This window comes from Balaenoptera musculus, chromosome 4, assembly GCF_009873245.2.
Source record: "Balaenoptera musculus isolate JJ_BM4_2016_0621 chromosome 4, mBalMus1.pri.v3, whole genome shotgun sequence".
Taxonomy (NCBI): Eukaryota; Metazoa; Chordata; class Mammalia; order Artiodactyla; family Balaenopteridae; genus Balaenoptera; species Balaenoptera musculus.
In genome coordinates, this window is record NC_045788.1 from 1,280,706 (window position 1) to 1,299,997 (window position 19,292).

General features: G+C 41.4%; 1 protein-coding gene across 3 annotated transcripts in view; it reads left to right on the forward strand.

The window, feature by feature from the left end:
• Window positions 1-5,763, forward strand: part of NGLY1 (N-glycanase 1) — a 57,206-nt gene extending 51,443 nt beyond the window's left edge. For 2 of the 3 annotated variants that reach the window (XM_036850574.1, XM_036850573.1), the window contains 2 exons: window positions 4,473-4,650; window positions 5,056-5,763. In XM_036850574.1, coding sequence (XP_036706469.1) covers window positions 4,473-4,650; window positions 5,056-5,231 — 354 coding nt within the window. In that variant the 3' untranslated portion in view covers window positions 5,232-5,763. The remainder of the gene's footprint in view (window positions 1-4,472; window positions 4,651-5,055) is intronic. The other variant, XM_036850575.1, reaches the window with a different exon arrangement.
• Window positions 5,764-19,292: the final 13,529 nt, after the last annotated feature.

The following is a 19,292-nucleotide window of genomic DNA, read 5'->3' on the forward strand; positions in this document are numbered from 1 at the left end:
GCTACAGCATGGAGAACGTTTTCAGAACCCCGTGCGTTACTGAGTGCTCTCAGGGTGAGAAGCAGCTCCGGTCTCTTCTGAGTCTGGCCCTCGCCTTGCACCACCAGGCTGCCCCCTGGCTCTCTGCACGCGCTGCCCTGCCCTGCCCCCCTCCCCGCGGAACCTCGTTTCTTTCCTTTCTGTGAGACTAACTTATTCTTACCCTTAGAACCTGCGTAAGCCTCATTCCGTCCAGTCTCGGCCAGCTGGTGCCTTTTACCCTGTATTGACTCGTGGCCCCTCCGCTTCCTAAAGTTTATTCTAGGCACGTGTGTGAGACGCACGTGTGTGAGAACAGATTGTCTCTCTCGTACCGGACTGTAAACATTGCCCGGGCAGGGACCTTGTCTTTTCCTACTCACTTCTGTGCTCTCAGTATTCACATGTCTAACATAGTGCCTGATGCGTAACAAATGTTTAATAATAAAAACGGGTGGACGTGAGAACGAGCGCGTGAGTGTTTACGGCATAAATTCTGCGGCACCCGAGGGCCACGTCGAGCACCGCAGGAGCTCTGTTCATTCAGACTGTGCCCCTTGGATGTTCCTCAGTACTTTGCAGTTTTGAGCAGTTTTGTCATTCTCAATGCCACTAGAGTCCCGTTAGCCCTTTCGGGCGCACGGCGTGATGTCAGGAATTGACCCCCTCAGCCGTTCGGCAGACGTGCGCCCTGTCGCACTCTGTGCTCGGCACTTAGGGCCTAGTGGTGAGTTATGAGGCGCACCCAAGGTGAGCTAGGCCTGTGTAGGAGGAAGACACGTGGACCAGCCGTTTCGGTTAGCAAGGTGGGCGCTGGAAGGACGTGGGCCCGTGTGTGACACACGAGCAAGAGCAGCTTATTAGCATTCGATTAGGGTCTCTTGAAATACAGCTGCTCTGCTGGAGATCTGTAGGAATGACTGACTGCACCGTGAGCTCAGAGTTCATCTCAGCGGCCTCAACAGAATGATAATTTTAAGTGTGTGCTAAAGAGCAGCTGCAAACAGTGCAGTGCAAACTGAACCTCCAGGAAACCATAACAGCCGGCTAACCAGCCTGGCATGTTTCTCATGTAATGAGAAAATCTTTAAGTGCAGATCTTCCCAAGAATGGGAAATACAGAAAGAAGCTGATGTGCAGATTGTTCTCAGTCTTGAGAGTAGTGGTCGCAGCCACAACACACAGGACCAGTTTCAGCAGGGTGCATGGCGAGCCGTATAACTTAGATCTGAAGCCACAGATGCACTGGTCTCGTTCCTCCCCACAGGTTGTGTGTGATGTGCTTTCATTGTCTACAGATGCCAGAGAGGGGCCAGGGTGGATCACGTACAGATTTAAAAAGCCAACAGGCAAAACATTTGTTGAAGGTAAATCAAGTTAGGAACGATCAACAGTTACAGAAATGCTTTTTTCCCCCTTTAGAGCAAACAGTTGCCTGCTTGAGAGGTTATGAAGTATTTTTTTCTCCTAAATAAATTATAATTACCGGTTCTATTGGTTTTACACCTAGACAGGACCACAGTTGGAGGTCTATGTAAATCCTGTTGCTTTGGTACATTTCAAAGTGCCAAACTGAGCATACCTAGTATACTATGGAACTGGGTATACACAGTGTACTCAGTACCATAGTAGCATCCTACAGTCTCTAAAAATGCTGAGTTAACTAAGTTGGTTAAAGCGCTACAGACAGAATATGTTGCGTCCAAAAGATGACATGAATTTTCAATATAAATAGGGTCTGTTTTATCTTCATATGCTGTTTCTTTAGCCTAAGAGAACTTTTATTTGCTCACAGTGTGTTTAAAGGTTTATTTAAGCATTTAAGAATTCAATGATGAATTCCACCTTATCCTTTAACGTTTTAGAGTTGTAAAAACTGATGCCTTTAGGACTGAAAAGTGTAAGTCTTAGAAAAAGCAATTTTCAGACATGTTCAACAGCCATTATAAGCCTTCTGTGACAGTTAAAAACAGTTCTAATTAGCTTGTCTTCACTTTCAACTGTGATCAGGTATTACTTTTCCAAGTGTACCTGTAAGACTTTTTTGTCATGTCTCAAAATTAGAGGCTTTAAGAAAGAAGAAGAAAAAAAAATTTTTGGCCCAGACTCACGTGATATAATTAAGGCAGTTCTTGGGGGTAAACTAGAACTTTGAAGTTAGCTTGACTTCAGCCTATCGTATTTTATATGCCCACACTTTTAGGGGAACATTTGAAGCCACTGAGCTCTGAAAACACACAAGACACAGAAGACATGTATTGAGACATAAATATATTTGCCCCCTGTCTTTCAGTTTCTTCCCACCACCTTTCTTCCAGTGACCCCTCTGTTTGGCTCTTCTTTTCCAGGTAGCCCCCTTTACTAGCCTCTCCTTTGGAGGAGTAATTACATTATGGATAATCCCTGGGTGCCCAGGAGTTTAGCGTTGGTGAGACTAACAGCTCCCTGGCAGCTCTGCTGCAGCCCTGAGCCCAGGCTCTCCACGCACACAGCTCTCGGGGGAGCAAGCAGTAAGCGCACACGCACCCGAGGTGCTAGAGTGAGGTAGCCGGGACCCGAGTGGGGCAGGCGGCAGTGCAGACAGCTGGGATGGTTGTGCAGAACAGCAGCAGGCCGTTATGTGTTTCTGGTCTAAGGAGTTCTAAGTCATCTTCCTTGGAGAGTGATTGTTTAACGGTTTCATTGTCTCCAGCTCACTGATTCTAAAAACTCAAATTAGCCGGCATATTTCACCTGGAAGAAAACTAGCTAGAGGTTGCCGAGTAGAACAGCATATCAACAGCGTGCTAGCAGTGACTGACGTTTTACTTGATGGCTGAGGACTAGCGTAGTGAGGAACTGGACATTTCCACGGCAGGTGTGCTTCATGTGGTACTGCCAGCTGTTTGCCCCTGAGAAGGAGCTTAGCTGTTTCCGAAAGAATGTGTGTGCGCGCGCAAGTTTCTAGTACTTAAGTACTGTTCATTAAACCCCATAAATCCAGAGCCTGTGCCCCCAGAGCGTTTATGATTTGGTTAAGTTAGATAATACAAGTACACCTGAAATAAAACAGTTATATTTGGGTCACGGAGTATTGGCAGTTCCAGGCGGGATGCACTTGTGGAGGACCATGAAAACTGCGAGTTTGGATGTCATGCAAGAGGCAGGTACTTGCTGTATGTTCTAGACCAGCACACAATAGGAGGCAGTGGGATGTTAAAAACATTAATTAGGCAGTTGAAGAAAGATGAATGTAACGTCATGACCGAAGTGATAAGTGCAGTATCCGTGAGGAAAGGGTTTTTTTTTTTTTTTTTTTTTCAAGACTTATTTCAAAGAAATGCATGGATTATTGTGGGAGTTTGGACATTAGGGATAAATGAGTAAAGAGTCAGGTTCTCAGGGCTTTAAACCTGGGTGAGTGGGCCAGGGCTGTGGGCGTTCAGTTTTCACGTCGGCACATTTGAAGAGTGTGGACGAAACTGTGAAGGGAGCTGGGCCGGAGGCAGCGGTCGGTCTGGACGTCTTAGAGAGGACATTGCTGGTGGTCACAGCGTTGACGGTGAAGGCCTGGGGAGCATGGACTTTTAGCCTTGTAAACCATTCCCGTTGCTTAGCAGTGACTGAGGTATTTGCTTGACTTAGAGGATATGGCCCATCCCATTCTAGGAAAGCTTATCTGAAAATCCAGGCTTAGAAAAGAAGATACATTAAGGAGTAATTGCATTTAAAAGGACTCTTTCGTTTTCAGCAGGATGCATCACAAAGTTCATTTTAAATAGCTGGACTGGGGACTTCCCTGGTGGTGAAGTGGTTAAGAATCTGCCTGCCAATGCAGGGGACACGGGTTCGAGCCCTGGTCTGGGAAGATCCCACATGCCGCGGAGCAGCTAAGCCTGTGCGCCACAACGACTGAGCCTGTGCTTTAGAGCCTGCGAGCCACAACTACTGAGCCCGCGTGCTGCAACTACTGAAGCCCGCGCGCCTAGAGCCCGTGTTCCGCAACGAGAGGCCACCACAGTGAGAAGCCCGTGCACCACAACAAAGAGTAGCCGCCACTGGACGCAGCCACAGAAAACCCACGTGCAGCAACAAAGATCCAACGCAGCTAAAAATAAATAAACAAATAAATAAATTTAAAAAATAATAATAAATAAAAAAAATAAATAGCTGGAGTTAGTAATTTAAAAGAGAACATGATTTACCAAAATTTGGTTAGCATGCAGCCTTAGGGCTGTACTTATTGAGGCACCTGTATTCAAATAATACCTTTCATCCATAGCAAAAGATGCTATCGCAAAGATTGCTAATCAAATGAAAAATTGTTAGCAGTAAAAATCTTTTCAGTGGGGAAACGTTATGTTTTAAATAACCATTTGTGCATAGTTCCTGTGGCAATAAGACTTCGACTGTATGTGTTTTTCTACACTGTTTGATTATCTCTGACAGTTCCTTTTCTCCCTCCTACTTTATAGGTGTATTTAACCCGAAAGGAAGGATCGTCTTGTGCTTACATTTCCTGGAAGTTTGAATGTGGGTCAGTTGGCCTCAACGTAGATAGCATTTCCATTAGGACAAGTAGCCAGACCTTTGAGACAGGAACAGTACAGTGGAAATTGAGATCTGATACAGCACAAGTAGAGCTGGCGGGCGGTAAGCATTGGACTGGAGAAGTAATCGTGAAGTGTGCGTTCAGCACTCTGAAGAGTGATTGTGCTTATCTGAGACGTTGTTGAGAGTTTTCCTTAGCCTAGAGTTATTCATACTGTTGCAGTAAAAAAAAAAAAATTAAAAAATATATATTTAAGTTAAAACCTGTAGTTTAACCTCATTATTAATAGTAGGGCTGATGTTTTTTTATTGTGAAACACAAATGGAAGGAGAAAACATCATTTCTTTTTTCAGAGGACACATTTCCTCCATAAAGAATAATTTGTATTTATTTTTTAAGGGTAGATTTTTACCTATAAGGCAGGTATTTCAAATGCATTCCGAAACTACCTCTTTATGTTCTTACCAAAAAGCAAAGTGTTAATTTTTTTTTTTTTCCTCCAACAGATAAAATTCTTCGCTCCTATCATGATTTTTCTGGTGCCACTGAAGTTATTTTGGAAGCAGAATTAAGCAGAGGAGATGGTGTTGTTGCTTGGCAACACACCCAGCTGTTTAGACAAAGCTTAAATGACCCTGAAGAAAATTGTTTGGAGATAATTGTAAAATTCAGTGACCTTTGAGAACCTGAACATTATAGAAAAGCTGGCAATAATCAAGGACGTAGCATGTTCTAAAGTAGTCTCTTGGCTCCCTGCATGCTTAGACGGCAGTGTTCTGCCCCCTGCTAGCATATTTCCTTGTTGGCTATCCATCGTGTTAACCCTCATGAAAACGTATCTTTTTACTGTGGACCCTAATGAAACCTTGCATTAAAAGCTTCCTTCCATATGTGACTCTGATTTGGAGTGAAGTCTTACTGCCCCACTGTGAGATTTTAACCTAAAAATTGTAAGTATGGTTTTACAAGTAAAATGAAGGTATTCATGATTAAGTGCTATTCATGATTATGATGAAATCTTAAGCTAATAATAGTAATTTGACAGTTTCTGATCAGGCATTAATTTCTCCGTAAGTAATTGAAACAGGTTTCCTAAGGTTTTTTAATTTTTAATAAACGTGAAAGTGTAGTATTTCATAAGTTATAGAGCATGAAAATTTTTATGATTGTAAATACGTAGGCATTTAAGAAATAAAATGAATTATTTTGCGTTATATCTTTTTAGTGATTACTTTGGCTAAATAAAAATCATAAGTATGCTAAACATTGAAAACCACTTGAATAGACAAGAATTATGAAAACGGTTAACACTGCATAAATTCAAAGATACATTATAAATCCGTAATATGTGGACACTTCTGAAAATGCTTTACTTTTGAGTTTACTTTTGAGTATTTTTATCTACCTCATTGAATAAAATGTTTATTCTTGACTTTGAAACTATGTAACTGGGATGATTCAGTGTGTATATACTGTATCAAGAGTTTTCGTGTGTGTGTGTGTGTGTGTGCGCGTGCGCGCGTGTTCCATGTAACCTCTCCAGTTAAACTTAGTGAACATTTATGAAGTGTTTGTGTGCACCACGAGGGATGCGGTGACGAAGACGACCACGGCCCCGCTCCCTAAATGCCTTTGTCATGTTCTGCAGAGCGAGTTCTCAGCTCTCCCGGCCAGAAAAGTACGTTCTCAGACATTCTCACCCTGTGCAACTCATTAGCATGTTTACATGCGTTGTGAAATATGTACTGGAATTCTGAAACAAAGGTCTTAATGTTTTCTTTTTAATCGTAGTCCAACTCTGCTGAGGATCACCTTCTTGCTAAAAAGTTACACTTAAAGGTAGCTTGTGCGTCTAAATTTATTAATACGTCTCGAATATTAGAAAATTTTCTGGAATTCTGAAACTCTTAAGTTAATCATAGCATCGTAGAGTGGCCAAATACGTGAAATTGGGCAGCCTTGTCTCCTTCGTGTCTTGAAGTGTCTGGTTTTGGCACGGTGAGTATTTGGGTGATAAGTGGAACAACACTCTTCATGAGAAAAACTGGAGCTTGACAAGCAGTCTTGTTAAAGATGGCAACAGAGATAAACTGAATGTACTTTATCTGTGAAAAGGCAACATTCTAATTTTTACTGTGGCTTTAAGCAGAAAGTTCAAATGTCCTGTATTTTTACAGAGTTGAACTACTGAAGAGAAAAGCAGTTGCACACTTTTCTCAAACGTGTTCCTTGAGAGTTTCAACCTCAGGGTGCCTGACACACGTTAATAGATATTTTATGATACAGACAAGTTTGGCAGTAGTACGGAAGGTATGAGACAAAGCAATTCTCAGTAATGTGTACGGCGTAGTGAGTAAACCAGTCAGGCAAAAGTAACTGAGGCAGAGACGGGCTGGTAGTACAAACCCCCTGAATAAACTGGCCCTCATATTAGCTAGCTGCCCTTTATAAAGCAGTCATCGGAGATCTTTTTTTTTTTCTTTCCAGCTGAAAAATTGTAATTAATTGGCAGGTTTTTTTAATTTATCTCGATCAAAACAAATTTCAGAATCCAAATATATGATACCAAAACTAGACCATTTATATTTTGTAAAAATTAATAATAAGCCTCTCTCTCTTAAAACCTTTACAAGATACACATCTAAACTACAAATGCTTAGGGCAGTGGTTTCAAAAGTGTTTGTTATCTCTGAACCAGTGGCATCAGTATCACCTAGAGACTGTGAGAAATTTAAATTCTCAGTCCCCACCTCAGACCTACTGGATCAGAAACAAACCTCCAAGTGATCCTGGGATCTTATTGTAAAAGCCCTCAGTCTGCGGTGACTCCAGGGTGAACGCAAAGCGCTCAGGGGATACCTGCACCAGACTGCAGAACCACGGGCTGGTTGGTGAGCCTCTGCCTCCCTTGCTCACTGTCTGAAAGGCTTTATACCTTGGCGTCCTGACGAACTTTACAGACCGTCTGCTTTCTGTTGCAGGGTTGTTTTTTTTTAAAGTAGGTCCTTTGCTGGAAATCACATTCTCAAGATGAACAAGAAGTTACATCTGATGTTTTGATCACTTTAGAAGGCAAAAAGAAGTGCCTCGGATTAAGGGAGGGCTAGAGAACACGGTGTCATGAATTTGGGGGTAGGGGGGTTGTTAGAGATCCTTTAATCCAGACCCCTCACTTTTCCCTGAGGAAGCTCAAGCCCGGAGAAGGGCCTGTCTGAACAATGCAGTGGATTAGTAACACAGGCAAGATTGACTTGTACACTCAGTGTTCCCTTCTAACGAGTTGCAGGGTTGTAACACAGGCAAGATTGACTTGTACACTCAGTGTTCCCTTCTACCGAGTTGCAGGATTGTAACACAGGGTTGTAATTCTATAGAATTCTAGTCCTGTGTGTGGGCTGCTGTTGTATTACATGTTTCCTGAGTACAGATACTTTGGTAGGAATGTTCAAGTTGAGGAGATACTAAAACTGATGTTAGAGCCAGTTATTTTTCTAACTATAGTTAAGCTTTCCTGGGGAGTAAATGTATTATAATTTGATAATAGATTACTATAGATACATATGCTTTGGTATTTTTTTCTCTACAACACAATAAATTGTGTTTTGATTTTATAGTTCAAGCAAATACGCTTTTTAAATTTATTTTTATTGAAGTATAGTTGAGTTGCAATGTTGTGTTAATTACTGCTGTACAACAGTGACTCAGTTTTATATATTTATTTTTATATATATATGTGTGTGTGTATATATATATATGCACACACACACACCTTTTTCATATTCTTTTCCATTATGGTTTGTCACAGGATATTGAATATAGTTCCCTGTGCTGTACAGTAGGACCTTGTTGTTTATCCGTACTATATAGAATAGTTTGCATCTGCTAAACCCAAACTCCTAATCCATCCCTCTCCCACCCCCCCTCCCCCTTGGCAACCACCAGTCTGTTCTCTATGTCTGTGAGTCTGTATTTGTTTCATAGATAGGTTCATTTGTGTCATATTTTAGATTCCACATATAAGTGATATCATATGGTAAAGTAAATACCCTTTTTTTTTTAACATCTTTATTGGAGTATAATTGCGTTACAATGGTGTGTTAGTTTCTGCTGTATAACAAAGTGAATCAGCTATACGTATACATATATCCCCATATCTCCTCCCTCTTGCATCTCCCTCCCACCCTCCCTATCCCACCCCTCTAGGTGGTCACAAAGCACCGAGCTGATCTCCCTGTGCTATGCGGCTGCTTCCCACTAGCTATCTATTTTACATTTGGGAGTGTATATACGGTCTGTCATACAGAGTGAAGTAAGCAAATACACTTTTATAAGCTGCGATCAAGGTGGTATTCCTTCCTAAAGTACTCATGGGAAGGATAAGGGTAAACCACACAAGTCATGATTGGTTTTATTCCCCTTAGGATGTATTCAGTTACATCCTTTATATTGACCAAACCAGTGCTTTATTTCTGATCAGAGATTTAGAATGGACCTACACTGATAGTGGCCACCTTTTGAGTGTCTGCTAGGTACCAGTGACTTTGGTATCTCGTTGGATCGTAGTGGCACTGTATAGTAGGTGGTATATCTTGTCCCCATTTTATAGCTGATGAAACTGAGAGGCTGAGAGTCAGGTACTTTAATACCGGACTGTCTAACAGCCGTTTCCCATTCATTACACCCCGACAAGTGAAAGCAGACTCAGAAGTTGAGACCTTGCTCTATTTCCTTCATTTTCTAAAGACTTGATCTGAGATCAACAAAATTGTAGCAGCAACTAGAAATCCATAAGTGAGCCATAAAGTGTCTCCGAAGAACTAAAATAAAGTCTAGCCACAAAAGCCCAAATTCTTTACCGTAAGAGGGCACTTTGGGTTGTCACTCAAAGTCTGTTATTTTCCGGTTTTAAATGTTTAGATTATTTAAGTCATTTTTGTTAAAAATTCAAACAAGACAGTATTATGAATTAAAAGTGCTGCCTTCACGCCCCACTCCTCTTGTACCGTTTTCAGAAGTAACCACCAAAACTTTTACATGTGTCTTTCCAGAGCTTTTCTGTAGATTTTGACATTCAAAGATATATATGCACACACACAAAATCAGTATTCATGTATTGATATTTGGTTTTCTTCTTTTTACGTAAATGGGAGAGTATTTTCTTCTTGTATTCTTAACAGTGTGCCGTAGAAATCTTTCCATGGTCAGTCATAGATCTGCCACATTCTTTTTAACTGCTCCATAGTATTCCTTAATTTATGCATTCCCTAATTTACAGATATGTAGGTTTTCCCCCTTTTTCTTGTTATTGCAAATATTGCACTGAACTTCTTTGCACGTATGTCCTTCACATAGAATACACGCAAAGATATGTTGCATTTTAATATTCATTTATTTATTTATTTATGGCTGTGTTGGGTCTTCGTTTCTGTGCGAGGGCTTTCTCCAGTTGCGGCAAGCGGGGGCCACTCTTCATCGCGGTGCGCGGGCCTCTCACCATCGCGGCCTCTCTTGTTGCGGAGCACAGGCTCCAGACGCGCAGGCTCAGTAATTGTGGCTCACGGGCCCAGTTGCTCCACGGCATGTGGGATCCTCCCAGACCAGGGCTCGAACCCGCGTCCCCTGCATTGGCAGGCAGTTTCTCAATCACTGCGCCACCAGGGAAGCCCTGATATGTTGCATTTTAAATCTTACCGCCCACCCACTGTCAAACTGCCCTCTAAATGAGGTACACCAATTACACACCCCACAGTGGTCTATCGGGGTGCCCGTTTCCAGTTACACACCCAGCAGTGGTCTATCGGGGCTCCCGTTCCAGTTACACACCCCGCAGTGGTCTATCGGGGCGCCCGTTTCCAGTTACACACCCCGCAGTGGTCTATCGGGACGCCCCTTCACTCCCATTCTCCCCCAAACTGAATGTGGCAGTTGTGGTAGCCAGCCTCCAATTATCCTCATCTCCTGGCTTCCACGTCTCCGTGTTGTCCCTTCCACACTAAATTAGAGCTGGTTTGTGCCCGGTAGAATATAAGTGACCGTGTGTGTGCTATGTCATGAAAAGCCTTGCTCTCCTGGACCGCTTGTTCCGGAGGAGGCCCATGGCCGCGCCAGGAGGCCTCGAGCAGGTCTGGAGAGGAACCGACGGCAATCGAAGCCGCTCCTCCAGCCCCATCAAGCCTTCAATGACTGCAGCCTCGTGAGAAGGAGTCACGCACGTTGGACCTGCCCAGCCAAACCACTACTGAATTCCTAGTGCACAGGAACCAGGAGAGCTAGTGAGTGGTCTGTTGATACAGCATGAGATTACTGTCTGGGACTGAATGTTGGTGTACCCTCCCCACACCCCAATTCATATGCTGAAATCCTAACCCTCTCCCCACACCCCCTGCAGTGTGATCTGTGTGAGGGTGTGAGGAGGTGGGGCCTTTGGGAGATAATTAGATTATGAGGGTGGAGCCTTCATGAATGGGATTTGTGCCTTTGGGAGGAGAGAAGAGAGCTTGCTTCCTCTCTGTTCTCCAGCTGTGAGAACCCAGGAAGAGGCCATCCTTAAACCAGGAAGAGGGGAGGGCCTTCGCGGGGAGCCCAGCCTGATCTCGGGCTTAGAGCTTCCACAGCTGTGAAAAATAAATGTTTGTGGTTTAAGCCCCCTAGTCTATGTAATTTGTTACTGCAGCCCAAACTAGTACAGTTAATTAAAACAGCGTTGCTCTTTTTGCCAATCCGATGGATGAAAAATACCTAGTTTTAACTTCCATTTCCTTGATTACTATGAGATTAAAATTTATCATGTTCATTAGCCAGTTTTGTTTCTTATCTAAATGTTCTATATTTACAGTCATCCCTCGGTATCCACAGGGATTTGGTTCCAGGACCCTCCACAGGTACCAAAATCCAAGGATGCTCAAGTCCCTTTTATAAAATGCCATGGTATTTGCACATAACCTGTGCACATCCTGTGTACTTTAAATCATCTCTAGACTGTTTATAATGCCTAATACAATGTAAAAATGCTATGTAAACAGTTGCCAGTGTGAGGCAAATTCCAGCTTTGTTTTTTGGGACTTCCTGGAATTTTTTTTTCTGAATATTTTTTTTTGAAGAAATGATTTTTATTTTTTTAATTTACTGCTTTTATTGAATGAAGGAGTCTTTAAATTCTATAGTACTTTACAATTCTCAAAAGTCTCACACATGATTTCATATAATCCCATAATAACCCTTTTTTTTACCCCCTACCCCTTTATTGCCCCTCCCCACTGGTAACCAGTAGTTTGTTCTCTGTATCTCTGTGAGCCTGCTTCTTTTTTTTGTTTTATACACTAGTTTGCTGTATTTTTTTAGTTTCCACATATAAGTGATATCACACAGTATTTGTCTTTCTCTGTCTATTTCACTTAACATAATACCCTCCAAGTCCATCCATGTTGCTGCAAATGGCATTATTTCATTCTTTTTTATGGCCGAGTAATATTCCGTTGCATATATGTGCCACATCTTCTTTATCCATTCATCTGTCGATGGACACTTCGGTTGCTTCCATGTCTTGGCTATTGTAAATAGAGCTGCAATGAACACTGGGGTGCACGTTTCTTTTCAAGTTAGTGCTGTTGTTTTCCTCGGATACATACCCCGGAGTGGGATTGCTGGCTCATAGGGCACCTCTGTTTTTAGTTTTCTGAGGACCCTCCCTCCACACTTCTCCACAGTGGCTGTACCCGTTTACATTCCCACCGACAGTGAGGAGGGTTTTTCTGAATATTTTTGGCTCACAGTTGATTCAGTCCACAGCTGCGGAACCAGAGGGTACGAAGGGTGACTGTGTTTGCCTGTTGGGTGGGCTCTTTGTTTGATCATCACCTTTAATCCCTGACTCTTCCTGATCTCTTTCCTCCATATCTGTTTGTGCTTGTTTAATGCCTGGGACATTCTCTCTATCAGGATTCCTAATTATAACTTTCCCAGAGGTCTGTTCTGTTAAAGAATTATCTCTACTTTCTTCTGGATCATATCACATTGTTCATCTTGTTTTCTGTTCCATGTGGTTGGTTTTTCGTAAATGTTTGGTGGACTGTATTTATGACTAAGGACTAAGCAGATAACTACCAGGTGGCAGGCCTAGGTTTCCTCACTCAGGGAGGCTGTTGATTGGCAGGTCTCTCCCTTGGTTGGGAGACTGACTGCACAGCTGACCGTGTAAGTGGTGGGCATGGCCAGTCCCCAGCGAGCCTCACCCCATCCCTCCCTGCTCAGTATTCATTTGTTTCAGGGATTTTCTTTTCCCTTTATGATCTCATGGTTTATTCTATTTTTTTCTTTTTGAAAATATAAGCAGGAAAAACATTTCCCCCCCCTTTCCATCACTTCAGACACTGTACTATGCTACAGATTCTGTTTTGCACCTCACCTTTTTCACTTGCCATATTGTGGCACTCACTGTGTATTTTTTTTATATTGGAGTATAGTTGATTTACAACGTTGTGTTAGTTGCAGGTGTACAGCAAAGTGATCTAGTTAGACATAGACATACATCTATTTTTCAGATTCTTTTCCCATATAGGTTATCACAGAATATTGAGTTCCCTGTGCTACACGGTAGGTCCTTGTTGATTACCTGTTTTGTATATTGTAGCGTGTGTATGTTAATCCCATCTATGTGAGTATTTTAAAAGCTTCCTTATCCTTTCTACAAGTGCATAATATTTCTTTCAGTGCACGTTTTGGGCTGTCCCCAGTCTTATTCAACCAACAATTTGAAATTATGTTATATTTACCATAAAATCTGGATTTCAGCTTACATCGGAAAGTTAGGTGCTGTGACAACACTGCACGCACACTGGCAGCAGCTGCGCTTTCTTTAAGGCAGGACCTGTATCCCCATGATAAGGGCCATAGGGACCATAAGCCCGCACCCCTGCCCAGCTCTGATGCTGAAGCCTAGGGTCAGTCAGTCACCTTTTGCTGTAATACTTGCACTACTTTTTTCTTAGAGAAATAATCCTCTGTTCCCGTCTACCAAGATTGCAAAATCAAAGATAGACCACATGGATTGCGTATGGTTTTATTTATTCATTAATTCACTTTTACCTACAGTCAGTTTACTCATAGAGGTTATCTGCCAGTGTGCGTGTTGTAGTTCATGCGGGTTCTAAAGGAATGTACTATTTTATTTGTGCATATTTTACTCAAGTTTAAGGTAATTGCTTAATAGTACAAGTTGCTTAAAGCAAAGTAACTTGATACGTTGAATAGCTTTAGGAGAGGTTGTTGTCTTTGAGTTTTCAGGAACTTAGGATCCATCAGGAAGTCAGCTAAGATGGTAGGAGTCATTTCTGATGTCAGATACAAAATGTAGGCGACTTAATTTTTATATTTTTTAAAATAAATTTGTTTAATTTTGGCTGTGTTGGGTCTTCATTGCTGTGTGTGGGCTTTCTCTAGTTGCAGTGAGCGAGGCTACTCTTTGTTGCTGTGCACGGGCTTCTCATTGGGGCGGCTTCTCTTGTTGCGGAGCACGGGCTCCAGGCACACAGGCTTCAGTAGTTGTGGCGCGCGGGCTCAGTAGCTGTGGCTCGCGGGCTCTAGAGCGCAGGCGCAGTAGTTGTGGCGCACGGGCTTAGTTGCTCCGCGGCATGTGGGATCTTCCTGGACCTGGGCTCGAACCCATGTCCCCTGCATTGGCAGGTGGATTCTTAACCACTGCGCTACCAGGGAAGCCCAATTTTTATATCTTTATTTCTATAATCCCCGACTTCAGTCAGTGTTCTGTGAGACAAAGCTCAGTTCTCACGACTGTCTTTGACAAGGACCCTTATACTGAATAATTTTCAGAATGCTTTATAAGTATCATCACTGCATTTGGAGGAACTAGCGCCGCAGAGTGGCTGGCCCCACTGTAGCACCCTCACCGTTTAAAAGGATCATCGTGAGCATCCAGAGATTTTTTTCCAGGTTTCCCACACTGTTACTTGTTAATACGTCAGTTTAAAAATATTTTTAAATACAGGGAAGTAGAAAGAATGATATAACAAAACCCAGTGTCCTCTCCACTCAAAAGTGAAATACATTAGCGTTTGGTTTTTCTTTTTTTTTCTTTTTTAACATCTTTATTGGAGTATAATTGCTTCACAATGGTGTGCTAGTTTCTGCTGTATAACAAAGTGAATCAGCTATACGTATACATATATCTCCATATCCCCTCCCTCTTGTGTCTCCCTCCCTCCCACCCTCCCTATCCCACCCCTCTAGGTGGTCACAAAGCACCGAGCTGATCTCCCTGTGCTATTAGCATTTGGTTTTATTTGCTTCATCTTCTAATGAACATCTGAACAGCCCTTAATCAGTTGAAGGCCTTGTGGGTCCCCTCTACTCCCTCTCTCCCTTCCCCACAGGCAACTGGAATCAGGAATTTAGAGTTTATTTATTGCATGATTTTTAAACTTTTACTATATGCATATATTTAATAATATATAATATTAATTGTAGAGTCTTAAATCTACATAAATAGTATTATAAATAGTACATAATGTTCACTAATTCGCTTTTTCAGTCATTTTCCATATGCATGTTGAAACATATAGATCTTAACTATCTTAACTGCTGAATCCATTCCATCGTTTAACGGTATCACAATTTATTTCTCCCTTACCAACCTGATGGGTGTTGGTCTTGTTCTCGGTGTTTATTACAAGCAGTACGTATAACCAGTGCTACCTGTTTCTCCTTGTGGGTAAGTGCAGTTTCTCTAGGATATATTCCTAGATATAGAGTTGCTGACTCACAGTCTATGTATATTTTCACATTTATTGCCAGTTTTTCTCCAAGATGTTTATGCCAACTTACAGTACTATTGGCAGTTTATCCCAGTTCCTGCTTGTCTACATCCTGGCCTACACACAACATTGTTAAACTTTATAACAATATTCTTTTTTCTGAAGTATAGTTGATATACAATGTTGTGATAGTTTCAGGTGTACAGCAAAGTGATTCAGATATGTGTGTGTGTGTATACATTTATATATTCTTTTTCAGATTCTTTTCCATTATAGGTTATTACAAGATACAGAATATAGTTCCTTGTGCTACACAGTAGGTTGTTGTTGTTTGTTTTATATTATATATAGTCGTGTGTATCTGTTAATCCCAAACTCCTAATTTATCCCTCCCCGCTTTTCCCCTTTAGTAACCATGAGTTTGTTTTCTCTGTCTGTGAGTCTGTTTCTATTTTATAAATAAGTTCATTTGTATCATTTTTTTAGATTCCACATGTAAGTAATATATCGTGTTTGTCTTTCTCTATCTGACTTAACTTCACTAGTATGATAATCTCTAGGTCCATCCATGTTGCTGCAAATGGCATTATTTCATTCTTTTTTATGGCTGAGTAATATTCCATTGTGTATATGTACCACATCTTCTTTATCCATTTCATCTGCTGATGGACATTTAGGTTGCTTCCATGTCTTCGCTATTGTAAATAGTGCTGCTATGAACACTGGGGTGCATGTATCTTTTCGAATTAGAGTTTTTGTCTTTTTCAGATATATGCCCAGGAGTGGGATTGCTGGATAATATGGTAGCTCCATTTTTAGTTTTTTAAGGAACCTCCATATTGTTCTCCATAGTGACTTACATTCCCATCAGCTAAACTTTATAACTTTTGCCATTATGATCTGTGTGAAATAGTATTTTGTTGCTTTACTTTGTATTTTTCTGATTAGTGGTGAGTTGGAGTATCCTTTTACATTTATTGATCATTTGAGTTCCCTGCTCTGCGATTGCCTGTTTGGATATTTTGCCTTCTTTTCTATTGGATTCTTTTGTCCTTTTCATACTGATTTTTAGTTCTTTATATACTGGGACAGTAATCTTTTGCCTGTTTTATATTTTACTCCATATGTGTTCCATCTTTTAAGTATGTCAATGATCCTTTGCCAGACGGAAACAGCACAACAAAGAGCCATCTTCTCTAAGATCTGTTTAGGAAGATAACAACCTTTGACTTATACCATTTTATAAGCCCTAAAGCCAGTCTTACTAGAAAAGAGCTTTGTGGGAAGAACAGGGACAAAGCTGTATCTGGTGGCAATTAAGAATGGTGTGTTAGATCCCTGGTGTTCTTGAAACATAACACTGAATGAAATTCCATGTGTGATGGCAGCATGCTTATAATTTGGAGAACGTTTAGGCTTAGAGAAAAATAAATGCTTGAAAATGAAGGCATTCTCATGCTAAATTCTTTGGTGGAAAGAAAACCTGTCATCTGAAATGTTATGTTATCCCTTGCAGATGTAAAAGACGAAAAAAAGCAAAGAAGGCCTTTGATCTTCACTTAATAAATATGGAGCCATCAAAGCTCTTGTACTTCTTGTAAACTTAAATTTGAAACAGATTAAATGCTAAGGCAGAATGATGGCAGGAAAACTTTGTAAAGTGAATCATGAAGTAGTTGAGTTTCAAAAAAAATTCATGGCTGAAGAAATGAGTGCTGTAATTTCAGTTGGATTCAAATCATCTCACAGGATAAGGAGTGTCGGTACCGAATGGTCGTGCAATCAAGTCATGTACCTTTGCCACTAGGGAAAATTAAGGTATTTTTATTAATCAAATACTATACCCTGAAAATGCCAGGTGGCAGAGGAGCTGTCCAAAAGGCACAGTGCAAACCTAAGTACCACTTTTTCCCGTCCACATGAATGGGAACGGGCGTCTACACTGAGGCGTTGCCAGGTTGCAGTGCTGCCCGACTTGCCGGCGAGGGGCAGGTGCTGTCCCTCCTGCCCTCCTCCCACTGCTGTGTAGGGCACTAATATCCGGTCCCACATCACCAGGAGCTGCAGGGATGCCTTGCTAACAAGTAGGCCTGCATATTAAACAATCACTACTTTTAAAATATGTTTTCAGTAGGAGAATGGAAACAGTCTGCATTTGATTTCTCAGACTCTCCACAGCATAATTCATAAATCATGGTATTTTGGGGAAACTTTTCATTTTGATTTGTGAATACAAGTTGATTATTTTTCTCAGTTTGAATGCAGTGTTGTGTTTAAGCCTCATTTTCTGAAAAAAAAGTATAATTTTGATTTCACTGAAGAAGGAATGGCATGCAGATTAAATTATACTGTTTATGAAATAATTCCTACTTTAAACTATTTGTGATGTATTACAATGGGAATATATAAATGGAAACAGGAAGAAAAGAAATGGCAATTTGCGTGTTTAATGTTTCTGCTATTTCCCTTTTGTAAGGGGGATGCCTTGCACAGAACATAGAATCTTTCAGGCAGTGTCACCAGGGTGAGGGTTGTATCACACATCTGGGGGCGGTGTGTGTGTGTGTGTGGGGGGGGGGTGTCACTTAAATACAGATTCCTGGGCCTCATGCAGGCGATATTAAGTCAAAATCCTGGGATTGAGGCTAGAGAATTTGGTTTATTCACAAGTCCCTGACTCTTAAATGGACAAACATTTGAGATCTGCTGTTCTAACATAATGCTCTCATTTTTATGATGAGGAAATTGAAGGTCAGGGAGCTTAAGACATTGGTCCAAGGCCACACAGCAAGTTAGGAATTCTTTGCCCACTGCCTAGTATTCGGAAGCCTCTAACTGTTGCTAACCTGTCTCATTCTCATTTTTACCAAGATTTTACTAACGTGGAGTTATTTCATTTTGTTCTTTCCCTTGCGTCATTATGTGCTAGCTGCTTTTTTTTTTTTTTTTTTTTTTAATTTAATAGAAAAGGAATTTTTTTCTTCTGGTTCTCTTCTCTCAATTCTTAGAGCAGACCAAGGTTACCTCCAAAGGCAGAGGGGTGGGAGAAAAGAGAAAGAAAAAAAAAAAAAAAAAATGGTGCTCTAGATTAACTGAGCCTACTTCCTTGCGTCCCCTTTCACTTTGAACCCACTGCAGTTTGTCTTTTACCCCTCACCTTTGCTGAAAACACATGACGGCAAGCCCCTTAATTCCGGGAACCATGTGCCATTTTATTTTGTTACCCTTACTATACGTAGCACAGCACCCAGAAGGGGTATATTGTAAGAGGCAGCAAAGGATAAGCAGATAAACTCCAGAGTAAAAGAACCCTGAGTGGACTCCCTGCCTCTTCAGGGAGCTGCTACTCTGCGGATATAGTTATATATATAAATATATAAGTTTATAAATATATAAATGTGTCCTGGTGGTTTTGCCCCAGGACACACTGTCAACATTTTGCACCCCTTGGGCTGTGGATTCATGGAAGATCTGCTTCTCGGCTTTTCTTTATCTTTCCCTGTGGGTAGTGGTCTCCATACATTCTCCCTTAGTCACCAGGACTGGCTCTCTCTCAAGCCACATTCTCTTTCCTTTTCTGATTGGATCTATCAGCATAATCCTAATTGGCTTCCTGTTACCCTAATCAGTCCAACAAGTGCTCATCTATCCCAATGGGTATTATTATTATTATTTAAATTAAAATCTGTGGTTGAAATAATCACTGGGACAGTCTGACAGCTAGTGGCACATACCACATCCTACAAATTTTTTTTTTTTTTGTCGTGGTCAATTCTTACCCATCTTTCAGTTCTCTTTTACCAAAGAGATCCTTTATCCAAGCTCCATTCTGAGTCTTCTTTCTAATTTCGCTATTTCTCTTATAGAATTGAGCAGATCTCATAGTTTCCCTGACCAACCGAGACATAGCTGACTCCCAGAGCTGGACCTCATGCTCACACCTCAGAGATGTCCGAGTTCCTTTCCATGCAGCC